Here is a 24,085-nt window from a genome sequence, read left to right on the forward strand (position 1 = left end):
AACACTGCATATCTGTGAATGTGTGTGTGTGGTCATAGTTTGTCGGGGTTAATGGGTGGGGAGGAATGACCAAAGGATGTCACACTGAAGAGAGACTGGCATTTGACCAACTATTTATTACAGTGAAGCTCATCTAGAGCAAATATTTGTGCAGTGGTGCAGACTGGAGGAATGGGCTCAATCTGACAGAGCCCCCTCCCCTTCATTTCCCCTTCCCCTCGTCCCTTTCCACTGCTGCTCTCTCCAGACAAGGCAGCACAGGAACACAGTGACTGTGCAGCCGCAGTGAAAAAAATGCGCCCTTATCTATTTCCCACTTCCGGCTGCTGCTGCTGAGGGCGACGGAGGAATGTGAAGCGGCACGATGACAAACAAATAGCGGAGCCATGATTGCAAAATACCTAACCCATCCTTTGAAATTCCTCTAGGATGAGGTTAAACGTACGGGCTGTGACACAATAACACACAAACGGGTACAAGCATTTAATGAAAAAGGTTATAAAGGTGTGTTCTGAGGACATTATGCAATGGAAAATTCAGAAGTCATGACACGATTCCAGTTCCATGTGTTATTTGAATAGGTTTTTGGTTATATGCCTTAATCGAGGTGTGTGTTTAACACAGGCTTAAAGGTAGGGGAGGCTAGGCTCCAGGCTCTGGAGAAAGATAGTTGATTGTTGAGTCTCTTTCCAAGGTCGTCCAATACTCACACTCTGGGTCGATATTCAGCCTAAAACTCTAACCCAAAGCTGGGAATGAGACTTAACAACCAACCGTCTTTCTCCAGAATTGAGTTCCCTAGCTTTGAGATACTTTCATGTTTTGTTTTATGACATACAACATGTCAGTAAATACCCCGCGTTTGAATTACACAGCCTCTACGTGTCTCAAAAAAGGTGGTTGCTAACAAGTGGCTAAATGAGACTACAGAGGTTGTCGGGGACATTAAAGGTCCTCAATGTAAGAGAAGTTGATTTTTGAGTCTGACTCCCAACTCATCATAAACTGACACGCTGGGATTATAGGACAAGTCGGCCGCCATCCCAAAGCGTCAGGCTGCTAGCCAGGTTTTCCTATTTATTTTCCATTCTCCCAGCAGGTGTGACTGCAGCGTAAGAAGGGTAGCGTTTAGCAAACGGTCGATTAAACTTCAACACTTTCTACATGACATCAGCAGGACTCCCCAGCTCATCTGGGCTCTGTTTAATCATTACTACCGTCAGGAATGTGACTGCACATCAGAGAACGAAGCCGACACGTCATCCTTTACCCTTATGAGGAGAAAAAATGTGTAGAAAACAGGAAGCAAAACTTGGGAACAGCTGATGGAGTTTAAGGTAAGAGAGCAGCATGAAGAGTGACTCACACACACACATACACACACAGTCACTCCCCTAATATGAGTAGATAGAGGAAGTAGATAGAGGCTTTGATAGCAGCATCACTGCCAGCATGTCAGTTACACAAACTGAAACTAGTGAGATGATGACTGACATTAGTGAGGAGGGTGTCTGCCACCTCTGTCTGCAGTGACCAGTCAGCTTCTGATGCAAACCAGTTAACCCAATGGAAACAAGAACATCGCTGCTAGACGCTCTGAGTCACGAGTCATATCTCTTCATCGGTATGATGACTAAGTAATATGTAACGTTAACGGTCATTTTTCATGTGAATCTAACACTAAAAATAAAATTAGCTGAAATTATAGCATGAGGCAGCCAAGGTCATCTTTTGTCCACAGGAGTCAGCTCCATGTCCCTCACAGCAAACGGGTTATGATCCTCCATATATGGCCATGTGATCTTCATATATATGCCATATTATTCAGCCTTGTGATGACAGCTGAGCAAGTGCCATTGACTGATTGAAGACATACGGTCAAAAGCTCGGGAAAAAAGTAAACCTTGAGTTTAGAATATTTTATTACACATAATGTGCAGCATGTTACCCATCTTATTTTCCTCACATTGCTCAGATAACAACAATCTACTGTGTGTAAAGTGTCATATACTTAGCAAAACACATTATGAGGTGACTGATGTGTCATTTAAAAGATAAAAATGTCATTTAAACAGAAGATTTTGACCCCCTGATGTTGGACGTGTTTGAACCTGAAGTGTTCAGTGTGGCTCCACACAGCCTTAAACTGGGTGTCAAAAAGAAGACATTAAGAGAAAAGCTTAACAGTGAGGTCCACAAAACAAAGTAATCTATATGCTCAGGAATGTTTAAAGTCGTTGAAAATTAAAAGTGGGTTTCTAGAAATGTAATTATTTGTTTTTATCTGCAGGACATTTTGAGTCGGTAGTCCTGTGTTTTTGTGCTCTTACAAGAGGAAACGTCTTAAAATGCCTTAAAATGTCATATATCTAGTCTCTCCAGGTATTTTCATATTTCATATATTTCCCTGATGTTTCATTGGTTTATTACAGCCAGTAACATATATTCATCATAATAAAAGATACATGTGTGATCCAAAACAGCATTAAACTGTTTCAAACTGAAGAGATTGCAGAAAAACAAAATATTATTATTATACATTATACTATTTAAATGAAACAGGACAAAGCTCTCTCAGAGGGAGACATCAATCTGTATTTAGCCCAACAGTAAGAACTGTGATATTCCCATGAACTTTAGCTGAGTCATTGCTGTGGAAGTAGGCATGGCCTCGCAAGACAGGCGGCCTCACATCGTGTTCAAATGGCAACTAGACACTAAATATTATCATAGCAACTAAACTGGAATCGAAAACATTTCAGGAGAAAAAGGGAGAGCAATAGAAAATGACTCATTTGTGATCAAAGTAGAAACTTGATGACCTTAATGTCAGAGAAACGCTGTCTCAAGACCGGAGAGGAAGCGTAGGACAATCCAAAGCAGTTCTGTTACGTTTATCCTCTTTCCTGTGCTTTTTTGTCATCTTCCAGCATATCACTTAACTAAATATTTTATTATCAAGCTGATAATACCAACGTCATCAGACATTATAGTAAGAGACAGACCACTTGAGGCATTTTGAATAGAGAAAAGTCCCTAACTCCAGAGGTGGCGGATGTGTGATACATATCTCGCCCTTTTCCCCCCAAAAGCCAATCATGTGCTTTACAGCAGCTGAACCGGGAAAAATATCAGCCAGTCGCAATGTTGCAACGATGCAAGCGTGATTCACAACAGTTTCAAGTGATTTGTTGCAGCTGTAGACGGACTTTTAACAGAAGAGGAGGATATCACGCTGACACACAGGATTACCGTTAAACCCCATTTTGTGAGCTTGAATTTGGAGTTGTGAACCCACAGGCAGGCGCAGTAGAAGTACAACCTGTGGGGGAAAGCATTTAAGTCTTACTTTGGGGCAACGTCAACAAACTTTCAAGCAGCATCAGATTAGACCTGTGATTCTGCAGTGTTTATGTCCAGGTGACCACTCAAAGTGAAGTTCTGGCTCTCCACCCATTCATTTAGATAGGAGCCTGGTCTTGACAGCCTAAACTGCCCAGGTTTTGCTGTCATATGGAACAGGGGTGTGTCCAGTAGGGGGAGGTGTGGTGGCTCTGGCACCAACTGTTTTGATGAGTATTTTTTTGATGAATATATATATATATATATATATATATATATATATATATATATATATATATATATTAGTCTGATAGGACTACTTCAATTTTAAATGCACTTATTGTAAGTTGCTTTACATCAGGGTCTCAAACTCTTACACTTATATTGTGGCCCCTGCTGGTATTGTCATCTTGTAGGAGGGCCACTTCAGTGTTCAAGTGGTACAAGAAAGCAAAATATTTTTGAAAATGTAGTTTTTATTTCCTTTATCAACATAATAATACAAAAATACAAACAGCAGTTTGTATATCTTTATATGATTAGTTTAAACAGTTAGTGTAAATCTCTTTTTCCTTCTCTTAAATAACTTTTTGAAACTTTGCACCAAACTAACAAATGAAATACATTTGTACTTTATTTCTTGCCAGACACCAGGCAGCACTCCTGCTCATATTTTCTTCACATTTGACAAATAACAAACTTGTAAACAGATTTGCACTGTTAAAAACTAACGTGTGTACAGATATATTCTAATTCATTATAAATAATTGACTCGAGCTCGGCTTGTCGCTGTAGTCTGTGCTCCCGGTGTTACATGGTAGTCGGGCTTACACGATTACATTATTTGCCCACCACCCCCACCGTCATTTTGCCTTTTAAAAAATCAATAGTCCGACAACAGCAGGGGCCAGCGGCAGAGAGCTGGAGCTGGAGGGAGTTGACTGACTGACAAGACCAGGGCAGAGGATTCGTTAAAGAAAAAACAAGAAGCAAAAGTGCCTATTTGGCAACATGTCGGATTTAAACTCAGTCATGACCTGATAATGTTAATGAAGGAAAAGGAGTTGTTACCTCACTGAGAGGTTGGAGGTGTGCAGCCTGTCGCCTGCAGCTCTTCATCTAACTGCTCCTTCTTGGTCATTCCTCCCACAGACTGAATAAAACTTCTCCCTGACTTATTTTAAAGTCATCCAATTGTCTACAAATGCCAAAAATGGCCGCTGTTTTGCTTAATGACAGTGGCGCTAACTTAACACATTGCATTTCCTGTGAATAGTCTACTTCAAAATAAAAGTCAAATTGTGTTTTTGTTTTTTTACAATGGAATTGTGTTTTTATTCTCATGGTATATGAAGGTGTAGATTAAACCTGTGTGAAATGATTAAATAAAAAAGAATTTAGCAGGCTGGATTATATTAGCAGTTCGCTTTAGATAGAGGGGTCAGCTCAATGAATGTATTGTAATGAAAAAGCCATTAAAAAAATGAAACAGGAGAATGTAAGAAACTGTGAGACACTGTAATGTTGGTAATTTAAGTATTTAAGAAATGAATGCTATCATGTGTGTCTGAATAAGTAAGAACCCCACTTGGGCTACCCCAGTCACAAAGTACTGACACGTCCCTGACATGGAAGTGAAGGACGTTTGTTGTGTTAACATGAGACTGCTGGATGAATCTGCTGATCCAGTCCACAGAAATCCCCTCACTCACTGACGTTTTCACTGCCTCACTCTGCACACGGAGGATGAAATCTCCCTGAAATGTTTCTCCATTAACAATTGTCATATTCTCTGCATCCCATCTTCCAGTGAACCTTATCAGATCACTCCTCTTTTGGAAATAGGTCATGCCATTCAGTTAATAATTATCTGTAATCACACTATCATGGTGTAGATAACGCACAATTTCAAAGCGGATCTCTGGCTCTTGTTATTTCTGTTGCTGTGGAGCCTTTCATCATATTTGGTCACTTCCACCCCCTCCCTCAAAGGAGGAGTGATTATTGAAATGAATCACAAACACATTTCTTTCTCCACACCTCTGTTGACCTTGGTTTCTACCACTGTGGAATTTGAAAATAAAGCTACAACAATACACAATAAAAATCCCTCCTTCTTCCCCCTTTCTGCATGATAATCCCTGCTGTGTGTGTGTGTGTGTTTGTCATCTGCTGGATGATTTATTACAGCAGAGGGTTTCAGTAAATGGGCCAGTACCTTCAGAGTGTGATGTCATCCCTTTCAGCACACAGGCAGCATGAGCCCAGATGGGTTTAAAGCGGCTTTCTCCTGCCACCCAGTGGAAACATGTGACACCTGCAGGTCTGGGAAACAAAGACGAGCTGCCTCTATGAGCACGTCAACACCACAGAGAAGAGGAAACCCACTGTGATACAAAGGACAAATGAAATAAACTAAATCAATCAAATAAACTAAACCAAAGCAGATTTTCGGGAAGAGGTGTTTTTCCATTGAGAGGGATGAAATTTCAACATCAAGCACAATCTTACCGTAACCACAGGGTGGTGCCACAGTCATCAGCATAATAAGTTGAATTATGAAGAATATAAAAACAGAGTGAAAGAAAACACTGCACAGTAAGAAAAAACAGACAAAGAGGTAATACTTTCAACACTGTTGTCAGAGCAGAGCTGATATTATTTGCTATCAAACACCAAAACACCACACAGGTGCATTTCTGAGAGTTAGATCAACCAAATTTTGAACATAATAGTATTAAACATGCTGCAGTTTTGGTTGTAACTCACAGCACTGAAACATTGGACACAGATAGAAGATAACTCCTCTGTCTCCTCTACATACAGTAGCCAACTGACTCTGTTGACTCTGGTTTATTTGTTCCTCTATGAGCTTGTGCTGGGCTGGCAAGAAACATCTAGTCATATTCAACATAAACAGCCTGAACGGTGCCTTTCTTCAGATGCACATGAGATGGTTGATTTTTGTTTGGAAATTCATTTATGGCAGCCGTAAAAAGTAATGACTGGGACACTAAAATATGAAGGAAAGTAATAAAAATAACTTAACATGATGCAGTAACCAAATACTAAAGCTGTGTGAGTATTCTATGACTTATACAGGAGCACTGTGTGGACAGTAAACACTGACTGTGTCTCCAATTAAACAGATTTCCATGCAGCATAAACGTTCCAGTGTTATGTAAGGATGTGCCCCGAAGCGCTTCTGTTCTCGTCACTTCAATGTGAATACAGTACAATGTCCAGACTGGACGAGAACATACTTCATATAATTAGTGCTGAAGAACATATATGTATGGATGTAGATGTAAAAGAAGGAACAGAACCTACAATTAAACGACTTTGATGTATCAAAATGTATGAACCCAGCCAGGTTATTTAATTATAACTATCATTTTTGAGCAACTTCCTTTTGGATTATGCCCTGAGGCTTGATATATTCTGGTGCTGTAATATTTTTGCCATATGATTACTGTAAGCCCCACAGCTAAGACAGTGGGTGTTTGTGCTGTGGAATGGTGAACTGAGTATGTGTAGGTGCAGTGCTATCCATAGTACTGAAACAAAGCGGAGGAGATCCGTCCATACACAGACAGACCAACAGACATCACTCTGGTTTCTTTTAGCCTGCTTGCTTTTTAGTGGTTGTAAATAGACCTGTGGGTATGGTAGTAATCCACAGACAGAGCGGAAGTGATAGAAAAGTGAGGGGACACTGGTTATTGGGAATGCTTTGATTAATAAATGTAAATAAATATTGTTTGTGATGACGGTAAGGTTGTCCTCCGTGGTCATTAAAACAAGGTCGCTGGTCGAATATTAGCCTTCCCTATCCTCAGCCTCACCTGCTGCCTGACTATGGTTGAGTGAGTGAAAAAAATTGTAATTCAGTGACTACAAAGCGCAAACTGTGCATTCCTGATCGTTTTCTTTAGCATGCAGTAGAGTTTCACACCAATTTGCATTTGGAAACACCTCATATTTTCCTGTAAAAGAAGACCAATATCTGACTCAAAAACCACACACGTAACGCAGTTTTAATATAAATCTGTAAAAATGAGAAGTTTAATGGTAAACATGAAAATGACAGAGTGATTGTATCATTTATAAAAGCAACAACACAAAAATACATGTAATCTGTTTATGAAAAAAACGGTACCGTAGCTACCATGTACGTGAAAACAGGTTTCCTCTGGATATCAAATTATTAGTCAGTGCACTCCGAACGTCTTCGTCTGAAACTTCTCCTCCTGAAGACATTAGAAAAGGAGGTGATCGTAACCCTGCTTCTTTGAACACAAACAAAAGACAACAACAAGAACAACAACAAAAACTGACAAATCATAATAATCACAGCCTTTTAAGAATGACATTTCAAACCACAATCTTGACATAAAATTGCACTTCAAAATACTGGTCGGGGTGAATAAATATTTGTAGTACCTTTCTATATCCATTTTGGTAATACAGTACATTAACACAGCAATATTATATTAGAGCTGTCAAAGGGGTTAATAGGGGAACTGATTAAAACTTTGTCTATTTTCATTCCAGCTGCTTTTGCATATAGTACAGAATTTGCATAATAGCACATAAATAAATTAACACCGATGACATCAAACAAGAGGGTAAAAAAAGATTTACAAAACATACTGCATATCTAACATAGTGTCTATATATATTATTCATATAATTACATAATAGCGTCATTCAGAAGCGGTGCTGAAGTGCTCTTGCCTTTAAAACTCCAAACCAGGGCTGTGTTTTTACAGCAGCCTCTGGTCTTTAGACTTTCAGTCTCTTGCACTGTCCCATCAGACTCTCCCTCCAATCAGAGCTGTGTCTGGGAGGAAGGAGCCTTTTTTTGGCCTTGGGTGGTCTCGGGGCAAACACACCTCTCTGTGACATGTGCGTCTGTGTTTACCTCCGGACGCCTCGTCTCCGTCCTGGGACTCGACGGGTGTTGGACGCCAAAGCATCCTCGGTTCTTTCTGTGTAATAGAGTGTCTGATCGGCTGCTCCCGGACATTCCCCCTAACGCCCCGGGGTGCGGCAGGCTGGCTGGGCTGCTGGGCGACGTCTCTTTGAGAGTATCCTGGCGCTGCAGCAGAGAAGCCCTCGCCTTTGGAGCGTCACTTAGTCTCCAGGATGTCCCTGCGGGGTTAGCTGTGGCTGCTGTGGGGCTGCTCACCAGGCTGTACAGTGGGAGGAAGGACCTGGGCTGAATCATGTGAATCCCCCCGATGGGAATCAGGGGGCTCGGGGCCCTGTTCGGCTGCTGGGAGTGCAGAGGAAGGTGACTCAGGAGGTTGTGGGCTCCCCGGGGCCGTGTGGGATGTGGGGTGATGTGGGTCAGACCAACCTCGTCCACAGACTGGAACAAAACAAGAAGAAATGAAACTTGAATGGCTCTGCAGGGAAACTAGGTCACTACACCGGTAAATTGAACAGAATACAGTAAAGACAGAATGCCAATGAGGCAGATTTAAATGAGCAGTGCTGCTGCGGCCATAACCGTAACTATTGATGGTGTCAATCAGGAGCAATGACTCACCGATTACTTGGCCTTGGTGCTGAAATAACTTTTAAAAGCTCTAGGGAAGGTGAGGTGCTGTGAGGTGGTGACCAGCAAAAAGAGACTTACCTCTGGAGGTTCACCCAAATAAAAACACATATTGTTCCTCTTACCTGCAGTATTATCTAACCATCTATATTGTTTTGGTGTAAGTTTCCAGGTTTTGGAGATATCAACCTTCTCTTGAATATAACAGAACAAGATAGCACTTGGCTTGTAGTGCTCAAAGCACCAAAAAAAAAAATAGAAAAACATTCTTTCCAGAAATCATAACCCGGTTCCTCCAGATGATCCACCTTGTTGTTGCAAGCAGTTTCATGTAGGAACTATTTTCCTTCTACCAAACCACACCTGCCAACCGTATCACTGAGCAGAACAAAGCAGGCGTCTACTCATGGCCGAGAGGCTCGTGCTCATGATGGGGCGGGATGTTAACATTAATGATGTCCTCCTCAGTTGTGACGTTAGCGAACTTAGCTAACGAGCCTCTCTTCTGTGCGAAGATGCGGGTTGAGATGATTTCTGGAGGGAGACACTGCTGCTGAGTTTTTTAAATGTATCATTTTTTTGCTGCTTTGAGCACCACAAGCCGAGTGCCATCTAGTTCCATTATAGCTTATATTATTATAAGAGAAGTCGGACATCTCTACGACTGATATCTCCAAAACTTCAAAACAAAAGATGGATAAGACGCACCACAGGTAAGAAAATATGTATTTTTGATTTTGGGGTGAACTGTCCCTTTAATCTCTCACACTGCTGTGGTGGTAAGCCCAGTGCCATTGAATATGAGAGTTGCAACAGTACCATAGACCAGTTCTAATGAAGGCTTGTTGTAAGACAACAGCTAATTAGATAATAATTACAATTAGCTAGTTAGTTAACGTCAACATTTCATTAACTAACTTTACTGTAATCAGATGTTAGTTGGACTACATTAACGTTAAATTATTTGCAGTTACTGGCGTATGGTTGGCATGCAGAATTTATCTTCTGTTATTAGATTTAAGCTCAGAGTTTATCAAACAGACCTCAGATCTGTGTTTTTCCTTGAATTACAAGCACTGATGTTTTAATATGTACATTAATGGAGCAGCTGGCAAAGGTGGAGCGATTCACTACATATACTGCTGGCTGTCTTCTGAATCATCTGTCACTGTGATCATTTTTTCCACAATATTAAAAATACATTTGATTATATTTTAATCTGACTGTGCCGAGTAAGTCATCAAAAATGTAGCAGTGTGATAAAAGTACAATAGCCTGTATGCCTCTGAAACGTACTGGAGTGAAAGGGAGCAGATAATGGAAAAGTACCTCAAAATTGAGGTACTTCCATCCAAAATTAAACAGAACAGCTATCAGTGGGACACTGGATTATACAAGATTTATTCACTGTACAAATTTCAGGACAAAATGTACGTTTTTGACACAAACACTGACTACATGACTCTTTTCTGTGAGTTCTATAAAGGAATAAGTCGTTTATTAAGTTCTCAGAAGTTAATTTCTTTATTAAAAACACCAATCCTACAAAAAGGGCCAGTCCTCAGCTAAATTACAGCTCCATCTTTCATAGTCGTGTTATGCTAAAAACATCAAATCTGTCCCCATGTTTTCAGTCAACTGGAACTATGGAGAGCTACATGAACCATGTGACTGGTGCGGTGGTGAGATCAAAGAGTGTTGCAAATATCATATTCACCAGCACTTGGTAAATCCCATGACATCACTGCTGGTTGTGGTTACCAGTTCAACAAAGCCCACTTTTGACAATGGTGGTTTCAATGGTGAAATAAACACAGGTAAGTAGAACACTGTTGTTTTAGGCTGCTGTTGAATTCCTCTTTAAAGACATCATTGTTAGGCAACCTGACTCAGAGTGAGGGGAATGAGACCGCAGGCAGGAAACAACAAACAGCTCTCCTGTGGAGGTACTCAGGTTGAATCCAAATGTCTGGACTTCCCCACATTTGCAGACTCACTGAATTAACAAGCTCCTTCCTGGGAGGTGCCGAGGGCTGCTCAAATCCAGAAGTCCATTTTATACTGAATGCAAGCTTTACCAGCTCCAAAGATTAATCATACTTCACGGTAATATAGAGGCGACCATGTAAAAGTAAAGGAAAACAATTAAAGCAGGAAAATGAGATTACCCATGTAAGTTAAACAATGTACGTACAGTTTATAGGCTGTGGTCCAAATGTACCATGTGTAACATTTTTATGTTTTTCATTTTTGATGTAATAACTGGAATGTTTGGTGTAATAATATGAATTTTCTTATTATAATCAGCCAGGAAAAGTTTGATTTAAAAACAGGGGGATGCACCTCAGATGTTGGATCCTCGTTGGATGTTGGAGTATATAAATAGATTTATCTTGCTAGAATTCATATCCATGGAAACAGTTGAGGAAGTATTTTAGTATTTTTATCATTCATTTTAACCTACTTGCAGCCTTGCATTGCAGACTTGTCATGATGAGCAACAAGACAGTTTGCTGCAGGGCTCCAAAATAACTTTTTTCACCACCGTCCCTGAACCATATCTATCTCATCTATAGTTGTTACCTCCAAACTGGACTTAACAGAGTACATTTATTTACTGTACACTTGTTGGTTGTCACATTAAACAGTAGTTCACTGTTTAAACCTACATGTTTAGTTGAAGAGAAACTCTAAGTCCTGCTGTTTATTTAGCTGTTAGCTCTATTAGCTCCGTAGCCGTTAGCTCCTTTAGCCAAAGACATTGCAGGCCTACCGGCGGCTAACGACTAACTAGCTCCCCTCCTGACGATTTCAACACGTGTGTTGTTCATGTAGTGTTATCGGGGGAAAAAAAGGTCTGCGTCCCCTGTTCGTAGTGAGTTTACTGCATCTTTTCAGATTTTCATTTATAATTTTCACAGGTCTCATGCTGAGTTGACAGCTAGCAATGGTAACTATGGTAACAGAAGACCCACTCCGCTGCAAGCACACAGTTTGGTTTGCCATTGTCTAAGCGTTTGCTAACATTAGCCACAATAAGCGACTGGTCGTACCAGACAAAGTAAGACTACAGTAGTAAAACCACTGTTGCATTGATTAATGGTGCATTTTATTGCTTATGAATTGAACTTTGAAAATTGTGTTATTCCTTCAGTTCAAAAGGTACATATTCTTACTTTAAAGACAACAAGCGGCAATTCCAACTTGACTTTAATATCTTACAGCAGTAATGTATAAATTACAGCCCTGATTCTGGATTTGTGAAGCCGATACTGATGTAAATCTGATAATGCTAAACTGGTATTATCTGCAGGACATGAGCAAACATTTTGATAAAAAATCCCTTACATTTGGTTATGTGTGTGCAGAGCTACGTATTAGATGGGAGATTTTACAGCTGAAATCAACCTGTCAGTGCGAACATCATCACTGTTTCTATGTTACCTTGAACATATCCTTGGCATTTTATGTACTGCAATAGCTCGTAACTAATATTGAAACAATAAAATTTGTAAAATTATGTGTGGTGAGGAAATCTGTACAAGAAAAAATATAGATCAAGTCAACTGTGGCCCTCCTTTAAATATATCTTCAGGAGCTCATATATGTACAAATCAAATATTTAGGCGTATAAAAAATGTCCTCCCTTACCAAACAGAGATACAGATGTGGCTAACATGAACAGAAATGAGCACAGATGTGAAAAACAGCCCTGTGGAGAATGTGAATTAGTAACTACTCCTCTGAGACCTATATTAGTGTGAGAAGGAAGTGGTGAGGTTACACCATAACATAACCACAAGTTTGGACTAGACATGTTTTTTTTCTTATTTTATTAGGGTGAACTGAGATATTCACCCACGTTGTTTACGTCGTCGACATGTGGTTCCAATCTTCGGTATTTAACGATCGGCCTGCTTCTCGTTTTATCAGCGGCTGCCCAGGGAAAACATGTTGTGTCTATTTGGGAGCTCTCCTGCATTATTTTAAGGCTCAGCGCTGCAGCCTTGGTCTGACTGATATAAAACAAGAGAGTTGCCTTTCCTTCCTTTTCCAATAAATGTGCGACTTTAAAATAACCTCATATGTACCAGCCTATCTATATTTGTTCTAGATGTTGACTTACTGGGATTTAACTGAGCCACACAAGATTAGCTTTGTGAGCCAAAAGCTGATTTATTTAAAACTGTAGGCTAAACTAACAGAGATGGATCAAGTCACAGGTGAGTGAAGACGGCGGTTTGAGCAAAAGCCACGATGTGACCAGTGTTAATTATACACAGGACGAAAACACAGCATCGTGACAGATTGAGACTGAGTTAAAAAACAAAGGCTGCGTGAGGTGAGATGTAGAAAACTCATGCAAATGTTGCAGAAGATGTTATGTCACCATGTTTTTTTTGAAGTGACTCACCAGTCGTGCTGTAGAAGGTCGCTGTCTTGGGTAAAGACAGGCGTGACACTGAGCAGAGGTGTCGGCCAGGGAACCTGGAGGCCCAGAGGACTCAGATCCATGGGACTGGACTATTATAGGAGAAAGACCTCTGACAGGGGACGTCGGTCTCAGAGCAGAGGTGGAGACATGACAACTGGATGGGGAGAAGGAAGAAGGGGGAGCAGGGGGCTGGCGAGGCCTGGGTGACGGGTTTCGAGGTGGAGACGGCTCCCTCTGTGGGATCAGGGACGGAGCAGTTGGCGAATGGGAACATTCTGAGGACGCCGATGCTGAAGCGTCAAGGCGTCTGCGGGCGAACAGAGCCCTCCTGGCACTGGCAGAGCTCTTCAGAGTAGAATCCTTGGGGGGAACCGGGGCAGACCGGCTGGGTTCGGGCTCCATCGACTTCTCACTATCAGAGGAGGCAGTGTGAGAGCTTTCAGCCGCTTTGGACCTGTTGTCTTTATCACATCTGCCATCTTTGTCCTCTGCATTGTCATCCTCATCGGGTCCACTTCTCTGATCAGAGTAGCCATGATCTTTTTGTCTATCTGGGTTAGTTGAAGGTTCTTCACGGACTCCTAGGAAGGGTAAAAAACACATCCATTTTTATTACACTATCAACAAACTCCATTGTTTAGTGTGAACAATTAAGTATGATTTGTACAAGGCTGTTATTGGCCAGTCATCGCCTGTGCATACAAAGAAATTTCTTCCTGGTTGGAACTGTTTTTTCTAACCTGTGAAGCATAACATTCAGGTAGAAACACTATGTTAAAGTATTTCTTTCTTAATGAAATTTAAAATTGTGTTATTTTAATCATAACCCTCCTAACTGCACTAATTTAATAATAAAGAGTTTATAGGCGTGAATATGCTGTGTTGTGGCCAGTTGGTACCAGCTGAGTACACATTCCCTGGGTGTAACGTGTTTGAGCCTCTCCCTTGTTTCTCGTGGCAAACCTTCTCTCACATATCTTCCATTTTGTACGCCCAAGATCTTGATACGCTGTTAACCAGTGTTTACATTTCTCTTCAAACAAATATGAAATGTTGAAGCTCAATCAAAATGACAAATTATAAGACGACAGAATTAGTTCACTGTGGGGCCAATAATCAATTCTAAGTCTTGGAGGAAGAAAATATATGTGGCTCCGGTTATATTATTATATAACTGTCATCAAAAGGATCTTTTGTGATCTTGTTATCAATTAATTAGATGGAGCCAATAACTTGATGTGCTCTATCAGTCTTGCAACTTGCATCCTGTATGTTGCACCAGTTAATTAGTTAATAAACATTTTCAGTCGATTATGTAGTATGTATTTTATCGATAACACAATTTTGAATATTCAGCTTCTTCTTTTTTTTTTTTACACAACTTAAGAGCCATGTAATGGATAACTGGACTGTGTAACAGTCTAGCTAACCGAGTGAGTGTCCACTGCTCACTGTGTATTGGATGAAGAATCAAATTGTTAAAATGTTCAATATTCTCCAGTTGAATGGTGGCTATGTACAGCTAGTTAGCTATGTAGCCTGCAAACATTTTCCCACGGTGGGTATTGGTTGCTCAAGGTGCAACACAAGATGAGTCCTTGCTCACAGACACTAAACATCTGACAAATTGTCATCATTTAACCGCTTCCTGTTTGTTCAAGTATAATCCAGAGGGAAATTGCGTCATATTTCAAGGTAAAACAACATATTTAACAATAATGTAATGTAATGTAACGTGTAATAAATAAAGTCTAATATTACTGTTTGACACATGTTACAAAATACGTTAGGAAAGGCACAAGTTAGTTTTAAAATATCAACACACATCTTGGACACCTTAAGCCTGGAAGTGAAACACACTGGATGTATTCATACGGTAATGTTAACTAGGAAGTGGTTGAATGCTAACGTTAGCTAATGAGATATGTTTCCTTGAGATGTGGCCTGATGTCCCTCCAGATTTTCACTATATACTTTTCAGTTGCTGATCAATCAGGAGGGGAAATAAATGATAACAATTTGTCAAAATGTCCTAGCTAGAATATGGGATGTACAGACGCTGTTACAGACCACAGGAGCTGCAGCTGAGGTTATTGCAATTTTTTAATTGTTTTTTCTCTAAGATAGAGCAAGATTGAATAATTTGTCACAAGGTAAAAGAGACATTTACAGGTTAAATTTAAGTCATATCTCAATTTTGACCAAAATTACACTGAAGCTAATTTGATTGCTAATAGTAAGCTAATGTGGCATAATCGGCACAAGACATGTAATGTTATCAAAAATATCATCACTGGCACTTTCTTACTAGTATATGAAGCACACTCACACAGTAAAAATGAACAACATAGCGTACCTTTGTCTGTGCCATCTGGGTAACAACAGGTTTCTTTTCCATGTGCCTTAGATCCCAGATGCTCAATGAGGCTTCCTGTAAAATATAAAAGACAGTTTGAGCTCTTACTGCATGCACAGACATCCAAAGCTTTTCTAAAAAAAATATACATATTTTTCATCATAATTGTCTATCCTTACCTTTGGCTTGAACCGAAACATTACATTGTGTGCAGCTATATGGTGGTGATTCTGTGATGTGATGGGTGCACTTCTGCTGCACACTGGAATTCTTAAGGTGGAATCCACAATCCTCACATTGGCACTTCCCTCCACCTCCACCATGCATGATAGTATACTTCTCATTTGATCTGTGGGTGTGAAGAGAGCAAGAGGTTTCAGTTTCATCCTCAGAGCGTTTCCCTGTCAGTTGTCTATCGATGCTGCTCCTCTCGGGATGATGGTCACAATCAATATGAGAGTAACTGGAGCTGACAGACAGGCTGCGGGCCCTTTAGCACCTGTAAGCGCCTTTTTAGTGCCTGTATTTATCCAGTGTAAGTACGCTATCTGTTTGGCCTCTACTACACAGTGAGCTCACACTGTGGCAGCTGGGCCCGGGGTACACCCCTCCATGTACACTGAGGGTCCCTCAGCGAGGCACCCACTTCAGCTTCAACAGAGACGCTTTCATAAGCCAAAACCAGACCCCCACCCTCCCACTGCCTTATAACCCCATCACAGCTCACACCACCACCGAGTACAAACAAGGGGGAGCCTACGATGTGGCCTAAGGTCCGGGGTTTGCTTCAGCCGGCCAATAAAAACAGGCCGGAGAGGGAGGGAAACCCTGCGCCCAGACCAGCTGCTGCTCCAAATAAGCATGAAAAAACAGAGAAAATCAAAACACATTCCTACGACAAACAATCCTTCTGATTATAATCGGCTGTTTTTTCTTCTATTTTCACTACAGGCTTCACGGCTGGATAAACTCGGCAGGTATCATAAATGGTGGCTTTTACAGTCCTGAAAAACGCTCAAGTTAATGAAAGCGGAACACTTTGCCGGGACATTATACCTCTACACTATACATTCAGGCTTTTCATGCAGCACATATTCACACCAAAGATTTGAGTCTAGGTGCCCTTGCCTTCCTTCATGCAAGCAAAAAAAATGTTCAGCGTTCAACTACGCTGCTGCCTCCGTTATGTCTTTTTGTCCCTCAGACAGACTGAACAGACAGAGAAGCGAGCAGGCGTGAGGATGACTCACTCTTTTAGGAAGGCTGTGATGAGCGTCAACATGAGTCACAACAGGGATTTGTTCACAGACACTCTCCCAAACCGAAAAGAGACACACAGATGGTACCTCTCTGCACTCTCCTGCATCGCATCGCAGCGGTGTTTATTTCTGATGGGTATCAGAAGTACTGAGCGTATCTGGCTCATGTGTGCTCTTCAATTAAGACAAATAAATAACAGAACTGTGTCCCACCTTACACGTTTGCAGTACTAAATTTCAGTAAAAAGTGAGAGACAGCCATTGCTGTTCTTGTAATTATTTCAACATGGATTAAATGACTCATTTCTGATGTCTAACTATTGTTTTATCATTTAGAATTCTGAAATACCATTTAATATAGTGTATTACTAACAGATTAAGAGCAGTTGTTATTAAGGTTTGATGTTTGTCGGGAGGTGTCATGACAAACAGTTTAAACAGACACCTGCTAGCCAATCAGAAAGAAGTATGCACAGTAGGCTCTGCTCCAAATTGTACTGTCTCGTAGATACCAGCCACCTAAATATGCCTGATTTCTTTCTCAAGATCCATGCATTATTCCCTGAGAAAATGTCAAAAAACACCCTTAGACGAAGTGAGAAAAATTCCTGGATCCTTCCCTTTATCCGAATCAGCACCAAAAGTTCATGTTTTTTTTCTGGGCTGAGACCCATCCTCTATACAGGAGTTTCATACAAGGGTCATGGGTGAAAACATACAGGAGCATAATATTCCTAATAAACCTCTGTTGCCTAACAAACATAACATTCTCACATAAACTTTGTTCTGCAATGCTTCCAGCCCATTTAGCCTTTAATTATTTATTTAAAGAAATGGTATTGTGTACTACAATATTAGTATTGTAGAATCAGGGAAGGATTTTTTAATGGCCAGTATGAACCGGAGGATTGATTTGCAGACAAGGGTTGTTTTAATGTTTATATGAGTACCTAGTTGTTGTTTTAAGATAGACTTGAAAAATTGTGAAATTATCCTTTAACTTTCTGGAAAGTACTCAGTTCATAATAAATCTGCATAAGATTTAAAATCCTTTATATATGTTTTCTCAGCGTATCAGTAGACCCCAGCAATTTTCTTTTTGTAGTCTGTTTTTTCCATTCACTCTGGCAGACTCTCTTGAATGACTAACACTATGTATGTACAACTATGTACTGTACATTTGCTACTCATTCCAGTGGTGTCAGTGTCAGAGAGTGAAACGTGCTGCCGTTCCATGTGAATGGCTCTGATGGTTGGTGTAAATGAATCTCTGCAGGCGCAGCGGAAGCTAGGTAGTTTCCTGGCTTCAACCCCACAACAGACGGGCTCTGTTGGTGCAGACGGCCAACCCTTGGCCTCTCCAACATGGTGGACAGACAACAGTTTCCACAACACAATATGTGACGCAAGCCCATAACACTGTAAGTAATTGGGGTACATCATGTTTGTAAATATAGACAAAACGTCACCAATAAATCTTCTTATGCTGAGCAGTCATGAGATCACACTCACCCTCTCTCAGAGGTCCAAACTTCAGGAGGTTGTTTATTTCTGTAGCACGACTGTACTTCCTCCTCTTTCTTCTTCTCTTCCTCCCTCTCGTCTTTTCTGTTTGACCTGTTGTCATCCACAGACTGCTGTCCCTCCCTTGTTACCTCATGGTCTCTGCTGTACGATTGGCTGTTGTCAACCTACACTCGAAAGAGACATGGGCAAATTCACCAACTCTGCTCCAGCATGCCCAGGGAGACAGAAATTGGAAATTCTCATTGAACGTTGTGTTGAATAGCGGTTGTGAAAGCACATATGTTTTTTCCTTTCGGTGTCATCGTTCAAGATTTTATACTGAGGTCATCAACGTAATCTCAGTGCAAGCAAAGTACCATAGATTACCATAACAATTACAAATATAATTTTGCAATGCTAACCTACCCTTTGCTGCACTTTCTGTACATATTACACCAGAGGAAAAAGTAAAGAGACTTTCTATGCTAACAATGTTAACTTTGCCCTGAATCAATTTAACCTAAATTGTGGGTGTACAGGTTCCTTAAAGAAACAAAAAAAAAAAAAAAAAAAAAAAAAGTCAATATCTACTCACCTGCATGCAGATGGAACGTCGGGTGAATTTTTGTAGTCCCCAAAACATTTCTGGACTGTCACAGCAAAACAGCATTGCAGCATTCTTCTAAACAACTGAAGTAGATGGGGACTTATTTCAAAACGTTAAAAAAACAACCGAAAAAAAAAAATGAATAAAATGTTTCCATGCAGCTTGTCTACCAAGTCTCAGAAAGTCCCAAGATCCCAAGTTGATTTGAAAAAACATTATTTACACGTTTAAAACTGAAATCTTCACTGTAGCCGCTTAGCTAAAAGCGTGAGCACACAACAGTTCTGAAGTGGGTGCACAAGCTCGACCACAGGTTGAGTGTAAATAACGTCTTTTCAAATCAATTTGGGATCTCGGGGCTTCCGGAGAATTGGAGTACACCAGACAGAGCCATTTTATGTTTTCTTGTGGTCCCCATCTACTTCAGTTGCTGACGGGAATACTAAAACAGTGTTTTGCTGTGAGGCTCCAGAATTGTTAATGTTAACGTCTTATTTTTAATGCATTTCTGTGCCCCAATAAAGCACTTTGAATTGCTTTGTGTATGAATAGCGCTATATAATCAAAACTTGCCTTGCCTTTTTGGACCGAGTCGAAAACCTCACCTGACGTTCCACAGCATCAGGGGTGAGCAGATAATGACTGAATTTTCATATTTGGGTGACTTGTTGATTTAACTTCCAACTACTCATCTAAATGTGGTATATTGGTTTCAAATGCAACTCATAGCTTTAATTACCTTTGTTACCTTCTCTCACACTTCTACATTTTGTTTGGTCTACTAAATTTGAAATTCCCAGAGGTTGTCCTGTGGTGATCAATTTACATACAGTGCAATTTTACAGATTAACAGACAGTTGTAATCAGTGGATAGTGGCGTAATTACCTCAGTGGAGCATGGCCTTTTGTTGTCCTCTTGCTCCATTGTCTCTGTGGTCCTGAGTGACATCGGGGATACAGTGTAGATGGAGGGACTGAGCCTCTGCTTACAGTGCAGCAGAGACAGAGCTGTCTTGCTGGAGAGGCCAGGTGGGTTGGGGTCATAGCCGCTCGTGGACCACGATGAATACACTGAGGGCTTCTGTTCATCCAGAGTAGAAGGGTTTGGTTTAATGTAGTTCAAATAGCACCAGCTATTACAGGTGCTGGACAGCAGACTGGGGAATGATGGTCCAACGGGTGTGTTGGGAGAACAAACACTGGGTAGACATGACTGATTCTCCCCTTTGAGTTCCTGCTTGCATGTGTCCACTGATACCTTGTCAACACACCCCATCTCCCTCTCCTCTTCTTCTTTTACTCGTTTTTGCTGCTGCTGTGACTCAGGGAGAATCTCTATACTGTTTGAAGGGGAAAGCATGCGCTTGTTGCCCCCCGAACCTGATATCCTGAGGCCATCGTCAGACCACAAGTGAAGGTCTGGACTCATGTTCCGATGGTCTCTGTATTCAGCTGTTGGGATACCTATGTTGTGTGAAACAGCATCAAGTTTCTCCTGGGGTCTGGGGGAGGTGGACTGAGACAATGTGGTGTATATAGCACATGCTAGGGTTAGGGTGTCTGTTTGGAGACGCACTGCCACTGCTGGAGATGTGACTGGCCTCAGTAATTCCAGACTGGAAGTGATGTGAGGGGCTGAGGGCTGGATGTGGGAGTGACTTACTCGAATCTCTGAACGATCGTCATGTAGTAACGGAATCTCTAGCTTTAGCCCGGTAGACATGGGGAGGTATCGAGCTCTGGCTGCCCCTGATGGTCCATGTGTAGAATATGACTGTGGTGCTTGAGGAGGGGGCTGCCCTGTATGGATGTGTGAGGCCTCTTCTTTTACAGGATCTACAGATGGGCAGTGAGTAAGGGGGAGTTCTGTGCTGCCTGTCAACTGAATATTCTGACTGAGTTTCCATTGAGAGAATATCTCTTTGCATTGTGATCTTACTGGATTGTGCAAGGCTGTCTCACCAGATAAAGGAGAAGTAGGAGACCTACTGCTGTACACGGAAGTTGGGCTTGCTTGAGAAGATGTGCTCAGGCTGACATGTTCAGGACTATGGCGTGGTACAGTACACTGCTCTTCCTCCTCCTCATCTGGATCCCTGACAGCAGTGTGTCTCATAAGGAGACATTTTCTTCTTTCCCTCCAGCCAATTGCAGAGCGCTCAGGGGACAGACAACTGTAGTCAAAAGACTTACTGCGGGTCTCAGCCATTAGGACATTTGGTTGTGGATCATGAGGTGCCTGCTCAGATGCTGAGCGCCTCATCTCTCTATGCTGATGCACCCCAGGCACTGTCAACATGTGAAGAGCTCTTGATTTTCTCAGTGGTGTTGATGTTGCTATATCCATGTCTGGTCTATTTGACTCTTCAAAGGATGTGGAACGACTGGATGCATAAGATGTACTACTATCCTGACTAGGGCTGCGGGGCAGGGATAGAGAGTCAAAACTGGATTCCCCAGAGGACTGGGCCGTCTCTGCTAGACGTAAGCGCTTCTTCTTTGGAGGAAGCTTTTCAATAGGAAGTTGTGCCAGAGAGGGGCTTCTCTGTGGCCACTGGAATTCATCAGGTTTCTCTGAATGTTTTACTGTGGATGTCGGCTCTATTGAGGTCCTTGTACTCATGTTGGAATCCTCTGTGACCAGTATTTCTGGGACCTGCACACTGTGTTGGCGGACAAGCTTCCGGTTTGTTAGTTTTGTCAACTCTTGGGGTTGTTTCTGAGGTACCAGTTGATAATCTTCATGAGGAGGAGAGTTTTTTGTTGCCTCAGTGCCTTGATTCTCATTGCATAAAGATTCTTGTTTTTCAAATGAACTAGTATGTTGAATCACTGAACAGGTTTGCAGTGTAGGCCTCCTGGGTTTTTCATAAACGACATTGCTTTCATCTTTCATCTGACCAGAAAAGAGGGCAGGAGAGGGTAATGAAGGTGAAGAGGGGTCATCAAATTCAAAACTCTCCTCTTTCCTTCTCTTGCGCATTGCTGAAGCTCCTGCTCTGACTGCATGGTTAATTAACTGTGAGCACTCCATTTGACTAATTACCACCTCATTTCTGGGATGATGTGCTAAGCACAGGCTTTGCTTGTGTTTCTTATAACCTTCCCAATCTTTGCATCCAGTGCCACAGGCCTCACACTCATATGGCTGCGGTTGACTTTGCTTGTGGTCAGGCACAGTGGTTATGCTGTCAGGGTAAAATGAATGAGAACCCTCATGTTCCTCTTTTGTAAGTTCGGCCCCAAGTGGGATCTCAATAGCTGGCTGCCGTCTTAGCATCCCATAACGACGGGATGCCTGCCTTTCAGAAGGCTGTCGTTCATCAAAGGACTGACTTGGGCGGAATTTGCTGGGGCCACCACTGGAGGCGTCAAATGAACTAGCTGCAGATGGCATTGAATGACTTCTCACCAGAGGGGCTGATGTTTGGCCAGCTGGCTGCTCCACATTTAGAGATGGATGATGAAATTTTTCACATGGAACTCCCATGGTGATGGAGCCACTGTTTTTATAGCCCAGATCTCCAGCTTTAGGGCTATGAATAAGCAGTTCCTTCATGGATGTACTCTTTTGAGACTCTGAACTATTCTTTCTGGAGAGTGAGAATCTTCTTGGTTTGACACTGTCAATTTTACTTGTGTCAACCACTGCCTCGTTAATAGTGATGAGTTTGGTGATATGGTCAATGACCTGCTTCTTGGGGACTGTGAATGGGATGGTTTTATCCTCTTGACCAGAGGGCTGCTGGTTATGGTGCCGAGGCATCCTCTGTAGGTGTCCGAGACGTCCATACTTGCCGAGGATGATCTCTGCATAGCTTTTGGCACTTGTGTTGGGGGGGCTGTCCTGTGACTGCTCAGTACTTTCAGAGCGAGAGAAATAGCCAGATTCTGTGCTGCCTTTACTCCCTAAAATTAGAGATGAAGTCTTGTCGTCAGTTGAATCTCGAGGACCATGTTTTCCTCTACTTAGACGCAGGGCCAGTCTCTTTTTGACTGCGTAGGAGTCATCGTTTCCTCCAGTGCACTCTTTGGTCCTGTCAGTTTCGTGACTCTTGATTGAGGCTGCACTGTTTTGTTTTTCTGTATGGGAAGATGCAGATGATAATTGTCTGGTTTCATCTTCTGACTCAGTGACTTGCTCCTCCAAAGATCTCGGCTCCCCAAGTGCCAGACCTGCCTTCACCTTGTGTGTGTGCGATTTGCGGTGTTTGTATAGGTTACTCTTGGTCTTAAAAGAGAAGCCACATGGGGCACAGGGATAGGGTCTTTCACCTGTGTGCGAGCGAATATGTTTCTGTAGGACACTTGGCTTTGCACATGCACGGCCACAGTAAGTGCAGACATATTTGCCTGGTCTCTGAGGCTTACGCTCACGCTTCTGTTTCGGGGTTCCCTCCTGGGTTTCTGATTTAGACTGGGTGGGGCCATCCTCTGAAGAAGGTGGGGCACCTGGTGACAAACTAGAAACTGTGGTTGCTTTTGTTACCTCATGTTTAGGTTCCAGCACAGTATCTGAGTCAATGCTCTGCCGCTGGTGCCTGAGACGTTTACGTTCGGGGTATTGTCTTTTGGACTGTTTGGGTTGCTGTTGAGTGTCATTGGACTTCGGGGAGCCAATTTGCTGTTGCTGACGGGGCTGGGAGGGAGACTTGGGCCGCGTGCCTCTGCGATGAGACTCTGGTTGACAATGCTCTTGACCTCCGGACTGCTCCCCAGTCGTCAAGCAACTATGCAAGGCCTCCATAAAATGAAAGGACAGCCTCAGGTAGACGAGTGTGATGAGTCTGCCTGTGCCAGGCTACAGCGTTCAAGCCAAACCATTAACTGGATAATGGGTTAAATGGGAGTGAATTCTATCAAATTATATCCACTTTAGTTGACTGTCTGGCATCCTAATTTTCACTCGTTTGCTTAAACTTTATTGCCTGACAGCAGAATGATGCCATCAGATGGAAAATGGTGGCATCAAAGAATGAAGCTGTGATATGTCATGTGCTGTGGAGGAAGTCCTCTG

The 24,085-nt window shown here is 41.9% G+C and overlaps 1 protein-coding gene across 1 annotated transcript; it reads right to left on the minus strand.

Moving 5' to 3' along the window:
• Positions 1-8,173: 8,173 nt before the first annotated feature.
• hivep3a (HIVEP zinc finger 3a) lies at positions 8,174-23,815 on the minus strand. Its single transcript, XM_073462956.1, has 6 exons — positions 19,955-23,815; positions 18,468-18,646; positions 15,876-16,045; positions 15,697-15,771; positions 13,320-13,921; positions 8,174-8,716 (listed from the first exon to the last, which is right to left on the minus strand). The coding sequence occupies exons 1-6, from the start codon at positions 23,813-23,815 to the stop codon at positions 8,174-8,176; spliced, it is 5,430 nt and encodes a 1,809-aa protein (XP_073319057.1).
• Positions 23,816-24,085: the final 270 nt, after the last annotated feature.

The sequence above is a fragment of the Pagrus major genome, chromosome 3 (assembly GCF_040436345.1).
Source record: "Pagrus major chromosome 3, Pma_NU_1.0".
In the NCBI taxonomy this organism is placed as follows: Eukaryota; Metazoa; Chordata; class Actinopteri; order Spariformes; family Sparidae; genus Pagrus; species Pagrus major.

What these genes read in the sequence shown, in the direction of transcription:
- hivep3a (XM_073462956.1), bottom strand. Translation starts at nt 23,815, where the DNA reads ATGGAGGCCTTGCATAGTTGCTTGACGACTGGGGAGCAGTCCGGAGGT. An exon ending in AAAGGCCATGCTCCACTGAG is followed by an intron (nt 18,647 to 19,954) that starts GTAATTACGCCA and finishes TTTCGAGTGTAG; the next exon opens with GTTGACAACAGCCAATCGTA. An exon ending in GTTTGGACCTCTGAGAGAGG is followed by an intron (nt 16,046 to 18,467) that starts GTGAGTGTGATC and finishes TCACACCCACAG; the next exon opens with ATCAAATGAGAAGTATACTA.